General features: G+C 42.9%; 1 protein-coding gene and 1 pseudogene across 2 annotated transcripts; one reads left to right on the top strand and one right to left on the bottom strand.

Moving 5' to 3' along the window:
* The first annotated feature begins 770 nt into the window (after nt 1-770).
* On the top strand, nt 771-23,037 carry LOC110308534 (N-lysine methyltransferase KMT5A-like). The gene is made up of 2 exons (XM_085830994.1): nt 771-2,752; nt 22,919-23,037. The coding sequence occupies exons 1-2, from the start codon at nt 1,965-1,967 to the stop codon at nt 22,944-22,946; spliced, it is 816 nt and encodes a 271-aa protein (XP_085687120.1). The 5' UTR covers nt 771-1,964; the 3' UTR covers nt 22,947-23,037.
* LOC110308529 (uncharacterized) lies at nt 4,589-18,582 on the bottom strand (annotated as a pseudogene). The gene is made up of 4 exons (XR_015045407.1): nt 18,575-18,582; nt 10,952-11,078; nt 10,351-10,446; nt 4,589-5,983 (listed from the first exon to the last, which is right to left on the bottom strand). The product of XR_015045407.1 is annotated as an uncharacterized LOC110308529 (transcript).
* Nucleotides 23,038-23,587: the final 550 nt, after the last annotated feature.

The following is a 23,587-nucleotide window of genomic DNA, read 5'->3' as shown; positions in this document are numbered from 1 at the left end:
TTATCCTATTATGTGGCCAGCAAGCAATTTACTCTGATAGGGTATATGATACATCCAAGGGAAATGGTGTTTCTTGAGTTTGGGGATGTCCTGCTATGCAAGGGTACTATAAATATAATACTTTTACCTGTAGCACTCTATTTCCCAAACCAGCTTTTTAAAAATATAATTACACTTGGTCTTTACATTTATGTTTTTTACACAAACTAAGGTTATTTTAAACTTGTTTTAGGATGTACTTTCTTTAATAGTATATACAGAAAACTATAAAATGACAGATATAAATTGGTCTTTCCCTCCCATCTTGTACTTCTTATTAAATTTCATTTTATACCTAGCATGACTAAAAACAAAATTTGGGCACATTAGAGATATTTGATCATTTATAAGGTAATGACTGATAACTTTTAGGTTTTTAATTGCCCTAATATAAGTGTTCCCATAAATTAATAAACACAACTGTGAGATCACTTTTAGGATCCCTATCAATAATTATATAAGAACTGCATCTACAATGTTTCATGATTGACATCACATACATACTAATCAAATGCATCCTTTCAATTATTATTTCAAAATAATGCCAAGTTCTATGACATCACAGTTGGAGTCATATGAAAAACAATGTATAGGTTTAAAGAAAACGAAGAGATTCATTCTGAAGCCAAATACAACTGACAATGATTTCTGTTAGCTTTTCCTGGGGAGACAAACACTAGTGACCAGTTAGCTTAGATTAGATCCAATGTAGATCATCTCCATAAAGTCCAACATGGTGAGGAATGTGAGTTTATGGAGCTTCTTATACACCCAGGGAATACGTTATATCAAGAGCATGGGTGACACCGCTACTGGTTAAAAGGACAGAAATTGTACCACAGCCCACAAATCAGATTCTAGGCACCCAAAGGACCAAGTTATACAACATAGCAACAGTTTCATGAAATATATATAGTTACAGAAGGAAGAAAACTCCTCCATCCATGCAAGATTCAAGCACATTGGTTGAACACATTGGTGGGGAGGTTATAGCAAAGAGAGGTCTCTACTCTTCTCTGGTGATTTTTTTTTTGGGGGGGGGCTGGGGGTGTTTCGAGACAAGGATTCTGTGTATAGCCCTGGCCGTCCTGGAACTCACTCTGTAGACCAGGTTGGCCTCGAACTCAGAAATCCGCCTGCCTCTGCCTCCCGAGTGCTGGGATTAAAGGCGTGCACCACCACCACCAGCTTCTGGTGACTTTTTAGCATCTGTGCTATTAGAAGTAAGATGTTTGTGTTGATATTCCAAAACAATTCACTTAATAGTCTTCACTGCAGATCCTTTTGAATTGTACAAAATCTGAATTGTTAGCAAACATTTCACCATGTTCCACACACTCATGGAGTTTGTAGTCAGAATGAGTGTTGCCTTAGTCAGTCAGTTAGGGCTCCTATTGCTTCTGAGAAACACTACCACTGAAGCGAGTTGGGCAGGAAAGGGTTTGGATTACACCAACACATTGTAGTCCATTATTAAAGGAAGCCAGGACAAGAACTCACATAGGGGAGGCCATGGAGGGATGCTTGCTCCCTATGGACTGCTCAGTCTGCTTTCTTACACAATCCAGGACTCCCAGCTCAGGAATGACCACACTCATAATGGGCTGGGCCCTCCCATCAATCTCTAATTAAGAAAACAATTAAAGCTGGATCTTATGCAAACATTTACTCAGTTGAAGTTCTGTCCTTTCAGACAGCTCTAGTTTGCCTGTCAAGCGGACATAAAACTGGGAGCACAGATTTGTTTTAAGAGTGGAAGAAGGGTCCCCGGCCTCGCTCTGGCCCCGGCTGCGGCGCGCGCCGGCCGCCGGCTCTTTCCCGGAGCGCCGCGGCGGCGCTGGTGGCGTCAGCTGCAGCAGCAGCAGCGGCGGCGGCAGCGCTGGTGGCCGGGCCGCGGCAAGGGCGAGGGCGCCGGCCGCGCCGCCATGGGCCTAGCCGGGCTGCAGGAGAACGAGTTTGCTGGGCAGTCAAAGATCTATGCCTACATGAGTCCGAACAAGTGCTCTGCAATGCGCTCTCCACTTCAGGAAGAGAACTCGGTTGCCCATCACGAGGTCAAACGCCCGGGGAAACCATTAGCTGGAATCTACAGGACGCGAGAAGAGAAAAGGAACGCCGGGAACGTTATACGAAGCGCTGTGAAGTCAGATGAACAGAAGAGCAAAGACACCAGGAGAGGTCCCCTGGCGCCTTTTCCAAACCAAAAATCCGAAGCAGCAGAACCTCCAAAAACTCCACCCCCATCATGTGATTCTACCAACGTAGCGGTCGCTAAGCAAGCCCTGAAAAAGTCCCTCAAGGGCAAGCAGGCCCCTCGGAAAAAGTCTCAAGGGAAAAGCCAGCAGAATCGAAAGCTCACGGATTTCTACCCTGTGCAGAGGAGCTCCCGCAAGAACAAGGCTGAGCTGCAGTCTGAAGAAAGGAAGAAAGTAGACGAGCTGATTGAGAGCGGGAAGGAAGAAGGCATGAAGATCGATCTAATTGATGGCAAAGGCAGGGGTGTGATCGCTACCAAGCAGTTCTCCCGGGGAGACTTTGTGGTAGAATACCATGGGGACCTCATTGAAATCACCGATGCCAAGAAGCGGGAGGCTCTGTACGCACAGGACCCCTCCACTGGCTGCTACATGTACTATTTTCAGTATCTGAGCAAAACCTACTGCGTTGGATGCCACTCAAGAAACGAACCGCCTGGGGAGACTCATCAATCACGGTAAGTGTGGGAACTGCCAGACCAAACTGCACGACATCGACATCGACGGCGTGCCTCACCTCGTCCTCATCACCTCCCCAGACATCGCAGCTGGGGAGGAGCTCCTGTAAGACTATGGGGACCGAAGCAAGGCCTCCATCGAAGCCTACCCCTGGCTGAAGCACTAACCACGTGGCCTCCCTGCCTTCCTGCCACCCTGCCTCCTTCAAAGGACAAAGTGCCCTCAAAGGGAAATGAAATTTTTTTACACACACACACACACACACTCACACTTACTCTTAGCTAATTACTTCAAATGTTTTTAAAAAGTATATTAAAGATGCCTTTTCATGTAGTATTTAAATATCTGTTACAGGTTTCCAAGGTGGACTTGAACAGATGGCCTTATATTACCAAAACTTTTATATTCTAGTTGTTTTTGTACCTTTTTGCATACAAGCTGAACGTTTGTGCTTCCCGCGCAGTGTAAGACTCGGCACAGGTTTTAGAGAATGGAGTTGAACATGAACTAGGAAGTCGGGCTCTGCCCAAGATGAAAGCCAGGACTCCCCCGCACCCCACGTCCAAGGACAGGCCGGGGTGAGGGCGCTGCCCCACCTCCCCCCCCCCCCCCCCCCCCCCCCCGCACAGCCTGGACGGGATGTCTCCAAGCTTTTGTTCTCCTCAGCGTCCTGACAGGCGTACACGCTGACGTGTATGAATATTTTTTAGCAAAAGTTTCACAGTAAGCTAGTCTTCCCCTCTGCTTTCTCCAAAGCTTACTGAGCCCGGGGCTCGGAGGCCCGGCCAGGAACAGACCTCTTCCACAGGCTTATGGCTTTTCCAGGCAACTTGAAGCATCAGGGTGAACAGTCAGATTAGAGGCGGGCCGGGAAAAGCACTGTTCTGCTCAAGAAGGGCAGGTCTCCTGAAACTGCATTAATTCTTTATAGAAATGTGAACACTGAATTTATTTTAAAAAATAATAAAAACAAAACATTTTTAAAAAATCAAAAAAAGAAAAAATGGAAAAGAAAACAACTTAACTTAACGTGTATATAGGTTTTAAAGGGAGTGAAATGAATGCGGTTTTCTTTTCTTCTGGTTTTTTTTTTTTTTTTTTTTTGGCTTGGCTGGTTGGTTTGTGTAGAGAATTTTTGAGATGGTACTCTATTCTAATCAAAAGTGAGGTTTTGTAGTGGGACCAGAAATTACTAAGCCCACACCCTCTCCCCAACCCCAGTTCTGCTGTGTGGGAAGTTCTCTACCTGCTGTCAAGGCAGAACTCCTGGTATCCCATGAAGATGCTGTCAGCTGTCAGTCTAGCACCCCAGAGCATCAGGCACCAGACGTGCTTGGCACTAGGGTACCTGGCAGCCGGCAGAGAATCAGGATGATGCTTCGTTTTGACCTGTGAGAGCAAGAGTAGGTGGCTTCCTTCTCCCTCCCTGGGGAGGACTAACCATTCACCTTCAGTCCAGGGGCCTGGGGTTCAGGAGCCAGGTATAAGAACCTACCCTGTCTCGAAAAACCAAAAAAAAAAAAAAAAAAAAAAAAAAAGAACCTACCCTTGTCCCCGACACCCCCCTCTCCCAGGCTCATGATGGTGCTACCTACGAAAGTCTTCCCCGCACCCTTTGCCAGCCCAGTCAGTGGTCAAACTTGGAGGAGGATCCGACAGGAGGGTGTTACTGTGAGATAAAAATGTCTTGGTTGTACCTGTTTGTGGCTTAGCTTTCTATTTAAATAGCAAACAAAACAAAGGAAATAAACTTGAAACTTATTTGTCATCTTAAGAATAAAGAAAAAAAAATTAAAATATTTATTGCCAGGCCAAAAAAAAAGAGTGGAAGAAGATTGAATGTTTTAAAAATTCATAGGACTTCACTCCACTATGAACTATCCTGTGTTGAGTACGGCTATCAAGATTAACTAGGCTTTATCACACTTCCCACATGTCTTAGGGGTTTACTGCTGTGAATAGACACCATAACCAAAGCAACTCTTATAAGAACAACATTTAATTGAGGCTTGCTTACAGATTAAAAGACGTAGTCTATTATCATCAAGGCAGGAGCATGGCAACATCCAGGCAGACATGGTGTAGGAAGAGATGAGAGTTGTACATCTTCATCTGAAGGCTGCTACAAGACTGGCTTCCAGGCAGCTAGGACAAGAGTATTAACGCCCACACCCACATTGACACACCTACTCCAACAATGCCACACCTCCTAATACTGCAACTCCCTGGGCCAAGCATATACAGACCATCATACCACATCTTCACACTGGTAGGATTTCTCTCTTGCATGAGTGTTCTTGTTTTTCGAAAGGGTTGAATGATATTTAAAAGGCTTGGTGACATGCTTTAACACTTGCGTGGTCTCTCTCTACTATGAACTCTTTGATGGTTCCTAAGACTTGCAGAATGGGAAAATCTTTTGTCACATATTTCACACTTGTAAGGATTATATTCAGAATGAATCACTTCATGTCGTCTAAGTCTCAAATAATTTGAAAAATATCTGCCACAGTCTTGGCAAGTGTAGGGTTCCTTTTTGCACGGGACTTTTTTATGTTTCTTAAGGGATGAAGATTCCCTAAAACATCTGCAACACTTTTCACATTTGAAAGGTTTCTCTCCAGTATGAACTCTCTCGTGTCCAGTATGAACTCTCTCGTGTCCAGTATGAACTCTCTTGTGTCCAGTGTGAACTCTCTTGTGTCCAGTGTGAACTCTCTTGTGTCCAGTGTGAACTCTCTCGTGTCTCCTAAGGGCTGAGTGATGATGAAAGGCTTTGTGACAGTCTTCACACTTGTAGCATTTCTCCCTACAATCAATTTTTTGATGCTGCTCAAGGAATGAAGGGTCGTAAGAAGTGTATCCACATTCTTCACACTTGTAACGTTTCTCCCCAGAATGAATTCTCTGATGTTGCTTCAGCATTGAAAGATAGTAAAATGTTCTGCCACAGTCTTCACACTTGAAGTTTTTTTCATCAGTATGATTTTTCATGTGTATAAAAAGTGATGAGGGCGTACAGAAGGCCTTATGACTCTCTTCACACTTGTAGGGTTTGTCTCCAGTGTGAAGTCTCTGGTGTATAGAAAGTGTTTTATGAGAACTAAGGGCCTTACCACATTCTCCACACTTGTAGGGTTTCTCCCCTGTATTAATTCTTCTTCGTTTAAGAAGGAGTGATTCACAATTAGTGGGATTGCTGTAATGGTTAGAATCATTGGGTGTTATTCCTGTTGAGTCAAAGTTGAAATATGAACAAATGTTAAGCAATATTCTTTTTTACTTGTTAGGCTTATTTTTAAAATTGAAGACATTAAAAAAAAGAAGAAGACATTAACTCATATGTATTTAACCACTAAAAAAGTCTGCAGTATATTTTAGTACTTGTAGGCACTGAGCATAATTCACAAATAGAGTAGATGGAAGCAATCTATTTAAACCACAACCAAATAAAACATAGAAATAATGGCATATTATTCAAAGTTAAAGAGCTAAGTTATAAGGGTAATGTACTAACAGAAATAAGCCCATTTAGCAATTACATGGCCAGTCATTCATAGAATTATAAAATAGAGAAGCCTGGAAAATAAAAAGTTTATTGTGTTTGTGAGACTGAACAAACATTGAATGTTTATACTAAGCATCGAGTTTTTATTTTGTAAGGAAAAAAGATATAGTACGTAACAAGTAGGCTATCCATACGAAGACTAAACAGTATAGCCTAAGGATTTGGGATTGTATTTTATGTCTTATATTGATGACTAGAAAGTATATACCTGAAAGATACCAAGGCATAATAATGAAAAACCAGTTCACCCATAATTAACAAAACTTTGCTGACACAAATATGAGGCAATGAACAGATCCCTACTTTTTGTGTGTTAGATTGGTTTGGATTTTTTGAAACGTGGTTTCTCTGTAGTTCTGGCTGTCCTAAAAGCTGCTATGCATATGAGGCTGACCTTGACTTCACTGATCCACCTGTTTCTGCCTCTCAAATTCTGGGGTTAATATGGTGGGCCACCAGGCCTGGCAATAAAATGACTATTGTTTTAAGCGAGAACTATTTATTTATTATATGTGTGAGCATACTATCACTGTCTTTAGACACACCAGAAGAGGGCATTGGATCCTGTTACAGATGGTTGTGAGCCACCATGTGGTTGCTGGGAATTGAACTCAGGACCTCTGGAAGAGTAGTCAGTGCTCTAAAGCACTGAGTCATCTCTTTATCCCCAAGAAATGACAGATTTCTAAGACTAATTAATTTCCAAGATTAAATAACCATTGAGCACTGAGTAGATAGAGACAATGAACAGGGCATGACAATGGAAGAGCCCTGGTTACCATAAAGGGAGATTTCACAGAAACAAAGATTATAGCTATTTTTATCTTATATTCTCCTTAAGTGTTCTATCAATGTATTTTACTTATCCATCAAAATATATAGGGTGAGCATACCAAGTGATAATAGGCAATGCACAATTAGAAACATCGGTACAGAAGATCAAAGAACAAAGGAAAAAAATCTTGAATCCACAAAATTGTGAAAACTTATTAATAAGGTATTAAACACACAATCCCAGTGGCATGGTTTAATCTTTGAATTCTGTATCCACAAAAGGCATGCATTTTAAATCCTTATTATTGAGTATGTGATAGGAAAACATTTGAGAAATTTTTCATCCTTCACAAAGAGCTCTTGGGATAAGTTTCATTAGCATGAGCGTAAGTGATTTGAGATGCACTTAAGTGTAATGTTAGTCCCTCACAATGATTTCGTACTTAGGTCTTCAGAAAAGTGCGCAGATGTTCAGATGTGTGCAAACATTGCAAAGACTCCCAAAGGAGCAAAGGAGCCAAAGGGACTCCATTCTGCCTGAGTATTAGCTAACTGGTCACCAAAGCTAACCAATAGTGTGGAAAAAAATGGGGCCTCCAAACCTGGAGCTTTGGAAGATCCACTGTTTCAATTGTTTGACCCAAGGGAACTGACACTTGAAGTTTCAGGGGCTGGGCTGCCTGGTATGATGCAATTGTGGGTTTGGCTTTATACACCAGATCAAGTCAGGGCCAAAGTGTCGAATGACACTTGCTGACAGCAAATGACGAATGTATTTGCTGTCAGCAAAACACGACCTAGTGCTTCTGGTCCTCCAAGGAGGTAGGTGAAGATGTATTTTGTCTGGTAAAGATTAAGTAAGTAGACAAATTGCTGACAGGGAATCCTTCCCTGCATCTCCTTCTAACATCTAAGCTAAAGATGTTGAGTTTAGGAAAATGCATATATTATGTCATTTGTGTGGATGCTACAGTGAATGACTGAAAAATCCACCTGATGTATGCTGTCTCAGCTATTGTTCTGTTTCTTACACTTGTTCCTCAGGGCCACTGTCTGAGCTCACTTTAGAACTAAGGCAACTGGAAGCTATAGAGTTCCTCTGTCCTCCTGTCTGGGCTCCAGGAGAGATGCCAACGTCCTTGCTGAGGTTGCTTTAGTGGTCCTCCTAAAGTCCATGTCCGCTCCTCAAAGCACTCATGCCCACTACCAAGTTCCCCTTATGGTCTTGTCAAAAGTCTAAACCTAGTAACTCCCTGCCACGCTTGCCCAAAGGGATCCTTTGGCTGCTGGGACTGAGCTATATAATCTCTCTGACCCATTCATATACTATTAGAGCAAAGTAGTGTCAGGGTCACCTCTACTGCAGAACATAGGCTACTGAGGTAGCCACCAGGTCAGGGCCTCCAGAGTGGGAAGAGGCAGGGACCCACGCATGACAGGAGTCTAGCCAGCCTGTAGGTCCAGGACTCAAGCTCACTGTGGACAAGGGTTGAAGCCAGTTTTTTGGTGGGAAGAGTCCTCTAGCTTCCCTGCTTGTTTTGGGTGATTGGAGATGAAAGTGAGGTTGGGTCCTTTATACAAGGTTTGCAAACCTTATTCCTCTGAGGGGTGTGTGTGTGTGCATTTGTATGTGTTTGGGACTCCACTGTCTTATGGCTGAAGTTGGTCTTTGTTTCTGCTCCAGTAAGCCCTGATACCCTTCTTTCATCTCTAGAACTTTCTAAGTTCCTCGCATGTCTAGTTTTCATGGTTTCTCTCTTTAAAAGTCTCTTTGCAAGGTTACAGGTATAGTTTGTATGTAAAACTTAGACACTGATCCACAACGGAGCCAATATATCCGTGTCTCATAGAATCAGGATAGTATCCTTAACACTGGGCCTTAGTAAGGAAAATAGACATTGAGTTTCACAGGCTGTCTGCCCACATCTGAAGACACTGAAACAAGTCATGCTTAGGTACATGCCTGGGTTCAGTCTTACAGAGAAACAATGCCTTCTGAATACAGAGAATGATTTTATAAATCGTCATATGCTCTTTTAGCTCACTGAAAACCTAGTTCCAGAGATAAAATATGCCCCAGCCACTTCCAGCTCAAGTGTAACTGACTCAGCATTTCTCCCACAGCCTCTGTCCTGGGTTAAACTGTCTCTCCAACTCTGGGACAGTTTAGAAGGAAAACAACAGGACAGTCCGGGGAGAGATACCACGCACTAGAGAACATCTAGTTTCTGGATGTTTCCAGGAGAGGCTGCTATTATTTACCTCATGGTAGAAAGCTGTGTAGAACAAGAACAACTAACGGAAAGCACAGCCTTAAAAAGGATAGAAGAGACACAGTGCTAAAGTCTCTTAGTCATAACTCCAAAATCATAGCTAAATTCTGACATACGCTATAACCATGAACTTAGTGATTATGGGAAGTCTACATGCTAGCTAAATCATAATGACCATGTTGTGTTTTCTATAAACTTTTCCTTGAAACTGTCAAGACCCTACGTGTGCACAGGTCATGTTAATTCATCACATTACCCTCGCTGTGTAGTTTGATGGGGTTCTATTCATGAAGGGTCCTGTCATCCTTCTCTTCTTAAGTCCAATGATCTGGCCCTGATAAATAACTAGTTGTAAATCTTTGATGAAAAAAAAAATAGCCTCTGTTAAATTATTGTATCTATACTACAAGTAAAGTGTATATATACACTTCATATAATAAGTCAATGTTTTGACTCTCCCCTAAGATCAGTGGAGAAAGAACTGCTCAATGTGGCTCTGGTTGTATGGCTTTTATCCAAGTGCTCCCCACCCCAAATTGTTTCAATCAACAGAACTGAATCTGTTAAGTCATCTGGCCCTGCCTGTCTCTGTGTGATGGAATTGTGGGTTTGATCCAGTCATGCCTCCCTTTGGTGTACAGATCTTTCTGGCATGAGCCTTCTCTCAATCGCAGTGGGTAAATGACTCTAACTTTGACCTCCACTGATTGGTATTTCCCTGAGTCTCACTTTATAATGGAGACTCAACAAAATGAAGAGCCCTGGAAGTCACTGTAAATACAAGCACAGCTCACTGCTCAGGAAACACACAGGTGAAGACACTTAAACCACCACAAACATCTGAGACATGTCCTTCTCTGGAAGCAAAGACAAGAGGGAGAGACCTAAGACGTTCTTGACAAGGACATTATGTCTCAAGGTCTATGGGATCTGTTGGATCTTTGCACCTCCACGTTGTTCCGACCTCCTCTTTCCTACCAACCTGGGAACACTGCTTTTACTGCTTGTCTCTTCACAGCGGCAGAGCCTTGTCTTTGCTCTAGAAATGTCAGCAGCTGTGACTTAGAGTCAGCAAGCCCTGTTTGTAGGAAAAGGAAATGAGATTGTATAAGATGTCATGTACAGGGAATTGATATGACCCTTCAAGCACAGTGTTTACAAGGAAAGAGACTTATTTCCTTACAATGGTTTCTGACAAGATTACCAGAATAGATATTGGAACGTACAATGTGCAGACTGTAAGTTTCATTTAAAGGGAGAAATATTAAAACTGAATTGTTAGACATTTTAATTAATAAGTGTACTCCGCCTCCCAAGTTCTGGGATTAAAGGCTTGCGCCACCATGCCTAGCCCTTGAATTTCTGGTAGTGAAAGATATATACTTCTAACACAGAAAGGTTAAACACACAAAGAGAAAATCAATGAAGTAGTTCTTAGCTGCTCAACAACCTGACTAAATTTTTTTAAAGAGTATGAAACTTTCTGTTGAAAAGCAAATACTCCCATGAGTCCCGTATTGTACAAAGTGAGGAAGTAACATGTTAATGGTGAGATACAAATTCTCTACAGATACAGTGCTCACCCAGGAACACAAGGTGGCTGTAATTCTCCAACATCACATCCCTGTACAGATTCCACTGAGCAGGCTCCAGGTACTCCCACTCTTCTGGAGAGAAATCAATGGCCACATCCCTGAATGACAGCATTTCCTGAAATGAAGACCAATGAATGATATCACAGCTTAAATAAATGAAAACCACTAAAATCATTTAAATACCAAGATGAACTCTGCTGGATAGTTCTCCGGTCAACTTGACACTAGCTAGCATTATTTGAGGAGAGAGAAGAATATTTGAAAAAAATGTCTCCATGACACTGTCCTGTAGCCAGGCCTATGGCATTTCCTAATTAGTGTTGATAATGAGATATCTATAGAGTATGGGTGGGACCCCACCGGGGAGGTATTTCTGTATGGTATAGGAAAGCAGGCTGAGCAAGCCATGGAATACCAGGCAATAAGCAGCATTCCTGTGTGGCCTCTGCACTGGTTCCTGACTTGAATTCCCTCAGTGATGATCTGTTACCTGAAGATGTCAGCTGAAATGAACCCTTTCTTCTCCAAGTTGCCTTTCCTCATGATCTTTATCACAGTGATAGAAACCCTTACACGGGCATCATGTGCCTGTGGACACAAATCTAGATTCTGTGTAAGGATGAAAGAGAGCTAGACATGTTTCTCACATCACTGAGTAATATTCTTCAGACACATCAAAGGTGCTCATATGACCTCACAATGGACCCATCTTCAAGGGAAAAAAGGTAAAAGATGCTATAAGACCATATGGGCTCTATACATTGAAGACAGATGAAATATAAAATAAATACATCCACAGAAGCATCCATTTAATGCCATATGCTTATATTATAAACCACACACATAAACAGTTCTATCCGCAGAAAGGCCTGGTGAGGGAGGAAGTTCTTGTCAACACTAAATATACACAAGCCGTGAATGTGAAATGAAATGAAAATACAGACTTTAATGAGGTGACTCTGGCTTTCGTCTGGGTTTCTGCATTTGTCCAGAATTCAGCAGCGACTCAAAGCACAGTGACAAGGGACAGGAGATGGAGGAGGCAAGGGGTAGAACAGTAAAGGAAGAACTCACAGAATAATATCATTCAAGGTTCTGATCATACGGGGAAATCAGCATGCAAAGGAGTAACCATACTGTATGAGATTTTAAAATAGAACAATCACTCTGCTCCTTCTTTACCCATGTTCCCGACATCACTCTGCTCTTTCTTTAGCCAAGTTCCCGATATCAATGTGCTCTTTCCTTAGCCATGTTCCCGTTCTTCCCATTCTCGTGTGGGTACTGAGCCATGTTTGTGAGCAATGTTCCCTAAATCGTGTATTTTTGCACCGTCGTATATCAGCGCTGTAGCAGAGAAATAGATTTGCTGATGCTAGTTTATTATTTCAAGAATTTGGAATTTCAGGACCCACTTTTCATAATTCCTTGAGTAAAGTCCCAGAATTACCTATAAAATGAGTCATATGTTACTTTTCCTTTTTCACTACTTCATGATAACATCAGGAATTTATGTATTAATGCGGTATTTTGTTATAACTGCATGAGTTAGCTTTGAATCGTCTCAGTTTTGCTATAATCATCTCAAATACTCTCTTCTCGAATGTACCCCACATAATCCTTACACACCTCCGGGATTCGGGCCAACAGGACTGGGAGCTTCTCCCTGTCACACTGTTCCAGAGCATCCATTGCTCAGGATGTCCACAAGCCCTGGCTTTCTTTTGTCACTGGTCAGTAGGAAAAACCATTATATCTTCACCTTTTGTGAGTTACAATTCCTTATATTTCACTTATCTCTAACTTCTGCGAGTTTCAGCTCATTACATTTAACAAATTGATGAGATCACATGGTACCTATCGTTGTCAGGTACTTACCTGAAGTAATTTCCAGCCTCACCCATACTGTCACAATTGACAAGACTGTATTTTTTGTTCTCTGAAAAATGATTGAATTAAAAAATAATTTTGCCGGGCGTGGTGGCGCACGCCTTTAATCCCAGCACTTGGGAGGCAGAGGCAGGCGGATTTCTGAGTTCGAGGCCAGCCTGGTCTACAAAGTGAGTGCCAGGACAGCCAGGGCTACACAGAGAAACCCTGTCTCGAAAAACCAAAAAAAAAAATAAAAAAATAAAAAAAAATTAGTAATTTCATCATTTCCCCTCCATCTACTCATTAAAACTTCTCTCCTGTCCCCAAAGCCTTCATCTCAAATCTATGGTGTAGTCTTCTCTAATTATTATTGTTACACTCACCCATACATGTATAAATATATAGATAAATCTCCACATATCTATGTAAATCTGAACAGCTGTCTCTCTTCAGTGTCTCCTGTATTTATATTATCAGGACTGACCCCTTGTTACTGGATGAATAGAGAGTGGACTCAGCCCTCTGAAAGAATAATTCCCCCTCTCTCAGCAATTCTTAGGTGCCCATACATCTTTGTTTACCCAGGAGACTCCCCCTTCAGGGAACCATGAGACATTGTCATTGTTTAGTCAGTCATATTGAAGGGTGCAGCTTCCCTTCACTTTCTAAGCTTCACGACCTCACAGCAGACCTCCTGGACCTCTGGTTCTATCCAGAAACAGTCCTTGATGACTATATGCAGAAAGTGTGGTATAGATGCATCTATTGGGTCTGGACACAGATTATAGTTCTCTGCATTTGGGTAAGTTTCAGTTTTCTTTAACGTTCTCTGTGCTGCAGCAAGAAGTACTTTGAGGAGCAGTAAGAGCTTCACGTATGTGTAGACCTTAGGAAAAGTCTTCAGAATTCAGTTAGACTTATGATGGTTTAGTAAGGTGGCATTAGGCTGTCCTCCAGAATTCAAGACCTAACAAGCCATGGGTGGCAGCCCATGCTTCTATCCATAATGTATGTCTACTTGATCGACCTTTAAGTCCAATTATACTGCTGCTAATGTCAAGATGTGACTGGCATTGTGGCACCATTAGGGATATCATGCCATATGGGACGTTTCTGTGGTCCACTGTCCCAGAACTAGGTAACAGCTAACTAGGATGATTTACTGCTTCTCTCATTTGGAAGCTTCCAAGGCAGCTTCTATCACTATGATAACTGATCCTTAGCTGGGAGACCTTCATGTCAGGTACAGCTGCAATCTTCTGAGTCTTCTGTCTGAAGTGCTAGGTGATTTCAGCGCAGGAAGGAGGGTATAGCTATTGGTCATAAGGCTTTAGGGTAACAGAAATGCACGTTCTTTAAAGAGTGATGACTCAGAAAACAGTCTTTTGTATACAGTGCATAGTTAAGTGGCTGTGAGGAGGCCAGCAGATCTAAAAGACACAGGCAGAATGAAGCAGTCTGGTGAATGGAGACCCAGCAAGTTCTCAAGGGAAAAGAAATTCAACTGTCTTGAAAGCTTCTTCATAGCTAGTTAAACACAGCAGCTTCCTGACTTTATAAGCAAGCAGAAGGGTAGAAGGGTGGGTGGGGGACAGATCCTACTTTGTTTCATCTTAGGTCGGTGGTACCCAACCTGTGACAACCCCTTTGGCAAACCTGTCTCCAAAAATATTTATTTACATTACGATAACAGTAGCAAAATTACAATTATGAAGTAGCAAAGAAAGACATTTTGATGGGGCTTGCCCCGAGATGAGGAACTGTATTAAAGGGTCACAGCATTAAGAAAGGTTGAGTCTTGGGCTGGTGAGATGGCTCAGTGGGTAAGAGCACCCGACTGCTCTTCTGAAGGTCCAGAGTTCAGATCCCAGCAACCACATGGTGGCTCACAACCATCCGTAACGAGATCTGGCGCCCTCTTCTGGAGTGTCTGAAGACGGCTACAGTGTACTTACATATATTAAATAAAAATTAAAAAAAAAAAAAAAAAGAAAGGTGAGTCTGCTGAACTAGGGGATCACAAAGAAGATGGAAAAATGATCAGCATGGAAAAGGGCAAGTCCCCAGGAAGGAGGGAAACAGTATTGAGAATTAACTGCAAGGATTCCTCCCTATGTCACCTCACATAGGCCATCGCTGTTCTGCATGGGGAACAAGAGGAAGTGTCTGTTGTCGTAAGGCCAATGTGCGCGATTCTGTGGCTGATGGGTGGTAGGTCTTTGATCTTAGTAGGGATTTTAGCCAATACAATTAATGAGAATCATTAAAGAGAAATTTTTGACTTGTAGAGTTCATTTTCAAACAGGAGGAAATGCAAATAATGTCTGATCCAGAGAGAGGCAAATAGTTATTCATCAAAACTTCTACTTATAATACTTGGGAGGTAGATATCTATACTCCACTTGTATGGAGACTGGTCCCAGAAGAAACTCTAGAAGTAAAAGAATGAACACAGTAGATGTATTATGAACTCTTGCATCTCCTGTCAGTGTCTCTCACGGATATCTATTCAGAGAAGTCACACAAAAGTAAAGACTAGCAGGACCTGGGTGGGAAGTCAAAGTGAGATTCAAAGAGAGGATTGGATTCCTGATCAGGTTCCTAACAATACTGACTCTCCATTCAAACCCAGCCTATGTACATTAAACACCATAGCGCTTAAAATGCACACCACACACATCAGAAAGCAGCACCTCCAGGACCTTTGTCCCGAGACATAGTTCATATAAAAGTGGTATGAAATAATCATTAATTTTGCTTCAAGGAAATAAATTTTGCAACTTTATGAGTGAGAAATGAATGAACCATAAAAAAAATATGGGAGACCACAATATATAGAATCTGCCTTGGAAACATGAATTGTGTAATTTTTTTTTTTTTTTTTTTGGTTTTTTCGAGACAGGGTTTCTCTGTATAGCCCTGGCTGTCCTGGAACTCACTTTGTAGACCAGGCTGGCCTCGAACTCAGAAATCCGCCTGCCTCTGCCTCCCGAGTACTGGGATTAAAGGCGTGCGCCACCACGCCCGGCGAATTGTGTAATTTTAATTTAAAAATAAATATATCACGCCTTGCTCTGTACATTAGATGTCTAGATGAATCTGTGAATTTTAAAGAGCCAATGTATTTTCTGAGTCTGAAAGCACCAGTACATGGAGTGTACTCAGTAAAGCGTGGGGACTTTCACCTTGATCCATCTGACTTATTTTTACATAGATTCTGGAAAGAGGAGAACAATGGAAAGGAGATTTAGAGAAAATTGGCATGGGACCAGACTCATTTCACATAGTTACTACATAGGATACTACATAGGATAATGACTATGGAGGACACTATGAAAAATACTTTAATAACACAAAATGGCAATGTAATAAGAATCTGCAGTCCTCAGGCTGATTCTTTGCATATGTGTTTGGCTCCTGTTCCAATCCTTGGTACTTTCTCTTCGTGGCCTCTGATATAATCACACACATCAGCAGGATCTGACTGCCATCACCCACCACAGCTCCCTTCAGAAGTTTCCAGATAGGACTTGTCTAACACAGCAAGGTTCATGCATGAGTTGTAAACACAACTTCCCTCACACTAACATTAGGAGGCCTGGGAGGTCAGAGGGACAACTGCACACCAAGGGGACCTGGACTTAAACCTGTGCAAGAAGACGGCATCCCACACTAGCAGTAAGCTTTACTGGTTGCAGACGGCAGTACCCGTGTGAGGAACAGTGGATGATGTGGGTTTGTTCCAGCTAACTGAAAGAAGTATTTGGAAGCCACTAAACCTCTGGGGGAGGGACACAGGAAATTATCCCAGATGAAGAAGCAGAAAAAGACACAGAGACGTAAACCACAGTAGCCTGTGTGGAGAGCCTTGCAGCGAGCAATCGCTGTGGAGAGCGGTGCGCGTGCCGCGAGCAATCACCATTATAAGATGGCGCTGGCCTCCGCTGTGACAAACTAGTAAACAAGCCTTGTGCGCAAGTGCGAGAGTGAACTCACTCCTAGTCACTGCCCATTCTCGGGGTGTAATAGTGGTGTGATGAGCGAGCAATGAATCAAGAGCTGTCACGCCACATCAGGTGCTGAAACGTCATGGCTGAGTGCTATATAAGGGACTCCATTTTCTGGGGTCGGGATCTTCCTGAGAAGTAAGCAATAAAGCTTTGCCGCAGAAGATTCCGGTTGTCCTGAGTGTGTTCTTGCCGGCGGGGACAAAAGCTTGGGATAAGCCTGCATCAGTAAAGAACTGCAGAAAGGAGATGAAGAAATGATGGAGTCTCTGCCTAGATATGGAAGGAGCAAACCGGAAGAATTCAGGGAAGACCAGAAGGAAGCATTCTCAGGTCATGGCAGAATCTAAAACTAACTATCCAAAAAGAATGGACATTCGCTGCAAATAGGCAGAATATTCAAGCAAGGGAAAGAGGAGAGTTCTTCCTCACACAGTAAATCCAAACAATTAATCACCCCAATGCACCGTCTTTAACACGAGCATGTTAGTGAAAACAAAGCTTGAATCCCTCGTGGAATGGGTCAGCAGAAGGGAAGCACGTGCAATTTGTAAGACACCAAAGTGTTGAGTGAAGGGGTTTGCCACGGCTCTCACTGGAAGACATGGAATGAACCATACAGAGTATTTCTCACGTCCATCAAGCATGATTATTGTTTTCTGACAAAGACTGAGGTAGCCTACATTGGCCTTGAATTTACTATCAAGCAGGGGATGACCAGAGGATCCTGCCCCTCCCCCTCACAAATGCAGAGATAACAGGGATGTGCCTCACAGTAGGCTCAAGCTTCTTTCTATCACAGGTCTGTTTACTCCAAATCACATGAATACACACAGGTTTGTGACTTCTTCCTCACCCTGCTGACCTGACACAAAAGCCTGGCCCCCCTAAAACAAGGCCTCGTAAGATTTTCCCCCTGATCATGGACTAGCTCAACAATTTCAAGCCCAGATGAAGACATGGTGAGGCAAGCATTGTGGGCTAACCAAACATTCTGTCTTCCCACCACCACCACCCCCACCCCCAAATTACTCAACCCTAACTTAGGGATGTGGGAGCTTTTCAAAGGTTTGAGAAAAGCAGCCCGCAAGGTGAAACAGGCTCCAGCTTCCCTGGTTGGCACTGTGCTCTGTAGTCTTTCCCTCGATGTGTTGGCTATTTGTGCTGTCTCAGCCCTAGTCAAAGCTTCTATAGTGGTTCCTTCTGGCAGATCTCCCTTCTGTGTTCCAGAATTTCCCAACATGCCACCGGTTGCAAATCATATTTTTTTAATCATTCTTAATTCTTTAAATGCAGAGAAAACGAATATAATCACAACCATTACAATAGGCCAGCTACGCTGTACAGGAGGAACCAGAAAACCCATTTGCTGAGGAATCTCACAGCAGCCAGGTGAGAATGGGGCACCAGGTTAGTGTGCTTCCCAGCAGAGCGGGTATCACAGGAGCAGGTAGTCAGCTGACCACCATTAGCTTGCAATTCTTGCCCTTGCACTATTATCTACTCCCCCGCTACCTACCTGCTCCGGTGTAGACTCGGGCTGCACGCAGTGTTCTAAGGAAACCTTCACAATCCCAAACACCCAGTCCCCTACCCTGCCTGCAACCTCACCTGTCCCAGCCAGTTGAGCGCGGCAAGTCCACGCAGCTTCTTCCGCCCTCCCACCTAGCCTAGGTCCGCTCCCCCTGAGACGGAACCCAGCTCCACAAGCTACGCTGTTCCCCCGACCAACCTCTAAGCCAGAGATGCTACAGGAATCTTCAGCAGCACAGGACTCCAGTCCAACTTTCGGGAAGATTCACGTGTGTTGATCAAAAGCCAGGTGGGATGTGCTTGTGACGTCGGAGTCACGTGGGTACTGTATTGCGAGGAGGACTTCCTGGAATCCAGGTAGGGCAACTTCTATTGTTCCTGGATTTCTTCTTGGAAGCCTGCAGTAGAGTGTGGAAGGAAAATGCAAAGTTCCTATGACAACCACGGGGAATCAGGATGGTTTTTGTAAAGAATACATGGCCTCAGAAGGCATTTTCCCCGATGCTGTAAGCTGCCCGCCGCCCGCCTGCACAGAGGCTGTACTCGCGGTGCAGCTTACAGCATCGGGAAAAATGCCTTCTGAGGCCATGTGTTCTTTACAGTTTTCAACTCCAGAGCCACAACAAGAGGTGTATGGATGTGAGAAGAGCCTTTCACAGAAATATTAGGCTTACAAGTCCTTTCTGGTCCACGTGTTCTGATTTTAATCTTACTACCCCCGGAAAAACATCATGTTGACTCAGTTGTACTTTAAAAAAAATAATGAAGCACTACGCTGATGTAGAGATGAAAATTATCTTTTAAAAAGGGATTTTTGAACTCAGCCTTGGTGTGCCTGATTACGCTCCTAGCTTCTCAGAGGTTACTGACAAATGGACCCAAGGCTGTAATGGACAATTTAAGTACACCTTCTTTCTAAATGAGAGGAAAACGTAAATACAAAACAAAACTTAGACTGATACGTGGTAAAGCAGTTTAGTGTAGTCTGACTACCAGCCAAAGTAGGCACCTTGAATGAGAGTCTGGGAATTGCCAAGACAAAAGTTCTGATCCAGGCTCAACTTTATTGCAAAGCAGCAGACTTACAAAGGCAAAAGCCACAAACCCAACCTCTAGAAGTGACTGATGATATAAATCACCTCATGCTGGCAGCCAGTGGCATAGATTTCCATTCTCAACACAGGTCTCTCTTATCAGGCAGGCCAAATGCAGAACTCCCAACACCTGCTAGTCAGGGCAGAACCTCCACAGTTTAGTACAACTTAGAAGTTGTCTCAATATGCATTCCTACAAATACATAATCCATGCTCCTCTATACTGACCCTCTGTGTGAGATATACATGGAACCAACGCACAGCTTGAAAAAAAAGTTTTCATGTGATCATTGAGATCCCTACAGCATAAAAGGTTGGTCAAGGACACAGAGACGGTACAAGCACCCAACAAAAAGTCCAACTCTCTGACTTTTACTTGCAAAGAACACCTGTAATCCATCTCAGGATTTCCTTACCTGTCCTTAACCCCCTCGAAAACATCCATATGTTTACCTGTGTAAAAAGATTTAGTTTTTGTGAGAGCTCTACTAGAATCTCATCAACATCTCCCTGTTCCCACACCAAACAGAAGGATACAGTGAGTGTCCCATGATCACACTAGTGAGTGTAATGACCACTACTGGCCCTTTATGTATTGTTACAATTCCCTAGGCAATGGTCTGCCATTTTCAACTTACTCTTTTCTGAGGCTAAATTGTTCCTATGTTGAAAGTCAGAGCATCTGCCTTGAATTCCCCTCGGTTCCTCAAAATCAGGACACAGAGATGATTATTTCTAAAGATGAAAAGGTAACAGAAATATCAAATAACTTACTGTACACCATGACCTCGCCTCTCCAATTCTCTAGGAGTCTCACTTTCATCTCTTATGAGGAAAGGGAATCTACTTCTCTACATCCGGTAGACTTTAACTGTCCCAAGACAGTCAAAGCCCAATGTCTCCTGACTTTGTAATTCAATTGCTCATCTGACAGTTCTTACAAGATTACTACTTCACCATAACATGGAACAGTGGAAACCTGCCTACTGCAGAAAGGAGACCTAGCCAATGAGCAAGGAATGAAAGGAAAATAGTGAGAAAACCCAGCTCTTTCAATATCATATGCATTGGGTCTGAGGTTGCTGATAGAATAATCTGGAAGCCAAACTTCCATCTTTGCTCTGAAGCACAGATATCCTCATTCCAGAGTTTGCTATGGATCTAACAGGAGAATACAGTGGGCTTCCAACGCAACTCTCCTGTGACCTAAATGTTTTGTGCAGTGTAACCCCTTGGGACTGTGAGAAGGGACACTGGCCATCCTATCACATGCACGGTGAAGCACTTCTCTTTTAATACAGAGTTCCATGTTGACCAGCAGGTTGTGCATTAGAGCCTTTTTTTACTTTCAACATTTTAAGCAATAGAGTTTGGAATTTAAAAAGAGAGAAATGAGCAGTGCCACCTAAGAGTGAGTTTCTGCAACACTCCTCACCTTATGCTGGTCCTTTAAGGAGCTTCCCTCACAGACTATAGCCCTGAGAAATCATTCTCTTTTAGAACGGATCTATGTCCATTGTAGCTGCCTAGCAGCTTATGGTTGATCAGGGACCACCTGAAAGGAGGTCTAGAAATGAAAAGGGCTGGGGGTTGGGGATGGGAGAGGAGTGGTGAGAGAAGCATGAAGCCAAGACAAAGTTCTGATCAAGGCTCACAGTTTAATTCTGCAGCTCCAGCTTATATGCACTTCAGCAAACAAAGCTCTTCCTCAGAAAGTTTCTCTACAAACTAACATAGATCGGAGATCCTCTTGGATACACACACTGTTCTTATGGCCTTGGCTACACACACTGCTCTCATGGCAGTACTCTGGCTCTCCACAATTCACAAAGGTTATTTCCATTTGTAATGATATCTGCATCTGTGTTACTCAGGAAATTGGTAACTAAGTCTACAGAGACTCCACTCACAAAGAAAACATTGATTCACACACACACACACATATATATATATATATATATACATATGAACCTATATATTGATTGTATGTGTATATATATATATGTGTGTGTGTGTATATGTGTGTGTGTGTGTGTGTGTGTGTGTATGTGTCAAGCCTAATCTTTGTTCTATGTGCATTTATGGGCACTTCTTAACTATTTTAAAAAAATAGAACCTTTCAACACATCAACCTTTCATTGTAATAGAGGAAGGGATTTAAGCATTAGGCTGATACACTTTCTTAGAGATCAACTCTAGGGGGTTGTTCATTTCTCTGTTTGCTCCAGTGTTCATATGGCATTTACAAGTCAATAAACAGCTTTCTAAACAAACAAAAAAAAAAACAACTGCATGGTATGTTGTCTAATTTTTTATACACCAAATTGTTATGGGCTTTTCCTAACATTAATAATGACTAATAACCAGTAACCTAAGCAGCTGTGATCACTATGCATACAGAAGGAGAGGAAGAGGGGAGAGGCCAACGCTCATCTTTCCTGTTTTAGTCATGGCAAAGCCAAGTAGAAGATGCTAAGTGAGTCTGACTGTGTGTCATCTCTGTGAAGCCATCCCTATCTTTTCCATGATGCTACACTGATGCAGGCCTCTATAGTCCTCAGCATCTGACCCTTCTAGGAAGCTCCTCACTTGCTCCCTCATGATGCCTCCCCAGGAAGATGCTGTTTCTCTGTAACCTGTATGACAGCCAGAGTCATGTGATGTGATCATTGCTAAAGCAGGTCAAGATTGAATATATGCAAACCGACTGCTTTGAAACTGATATTTGTTTCAGGGGGACACGTGAAGAGCTCCTCTTTTCACCGAGTCTCCTCATTGCTTCACCTATTACTTCTTACCCTTAAAAGCATTTCGTCCTCTCAACTTTGTGGGCTTTTCTTAATGTCATCCAGTACTTGCGCTACGTGTAGGGATTTAGGACAATAGTCTGGAATTGGGATGCCTCTCAGACTGTCTCCACAGAAGTGATCAATAGCTGCTCCAGTCAGGGTGTGTTGTAACAAGGCTCTCACTCATCCATGCATACTTTATGATTGGTTTTAGCTACAGATGTCCACGTACTTATTAACCACAGTGGATTCATGCAGGCAATGGCAGTGACATTTCTGGCCAATGCTGTTTCACTGTAGACATCACTGTACCTGGCTCTGACTATCTTGTCCCTACCTCTTTTCCCTCATGGATCCTTGAGGTTTGGCACTAGGGGTGTGATGTTGGTGTCCCACTTAGGTCAGTGCATCCATAGGGTATATTCCCTGCACTTTCAGGAATTGTGAGCTGTGTATTATTCTCCTTCTACCACACAATTCATATTTTCTGACAGATTTTGAGAGGTGCCTGGATCTCTGGGTAGAAAACTGTAACCTTCCCTCAGCCTGAATCTGGCTGAGCCAGAACTTGACCTTGCAGCCACTAAGGAGATTACCTAGGGTGGAGCTTTCCTCCCTAGATCACTCTATTGTTCAGCCATTGTCTCTGTTCCGCTTCAGATACTGCTACCTGCTGAGAGGCCCCTGAGCTATTCCGGAGACTATGCCCTATCCTGCACGTCATCACCTGCAGCTGGTTCCAGGCTCCAAGGATGAATTGGCGGGAATGGACCTCCCCCCACCCCTGTTTTAATAAATGAATGGCAGTCGCCATTCAAAGCACTTGGGTTCCTTTAGTTACTGTGCCCACCAATCAGAATAACAGGTTCATCACCACATTAACACCACCTGTTATTAGATGCAGCCTGTGGGATGCTCTTTAAATACAATTAGAAGATGATTGGTTACTCCAATAATATCAGGCCACCATTGCAACTGGAGGCTCATCTTCCCTACTATACTCCCAAGGTTCATAGCTGAGGAAGAATGTTTATTACTTTACACCCATGATAGCAGTCATGGTGCCATGGTGATGCCAAGTGTGCTGAAGGAGATGGTTGACAAAGTGCAGTGCTTGGTCAAGCTGGAAGACCCCCCCCCCCACTGCCCTTGATGGAAATTTGCTTAACACCTTTTGCTATACTTATATTTCTCACTGTTAAAGGGTCTCTCTCCAAAGGCTAGAGCTGCGATAATAAAAAGCTGGTGTAAACAAGAATGAAATTAGTGGTCACTCCCTGGGAAAGAACAGTTATGCAGAAAATTGAGTCTTTCTTAAGAATGTATTAT

The sequence above is a fragment of the Mus caroli genome, unplaced genomic scaffold, assembly GCF_978045245.1.
Source record: "Mus caroli unplaced genomic scaffold, Mus_caroli_1 scaffold_15, whole genome shotgun sequence".
NCBI classification, from domain to species: Eukaryota; Metazoa; Chordata; class Mammalia; order Rodentia; family Muridae; genus Mus; species Mus caroli.
This window is presented reverse-complemented; position numbering and strand designations above follow the sequence as displayed.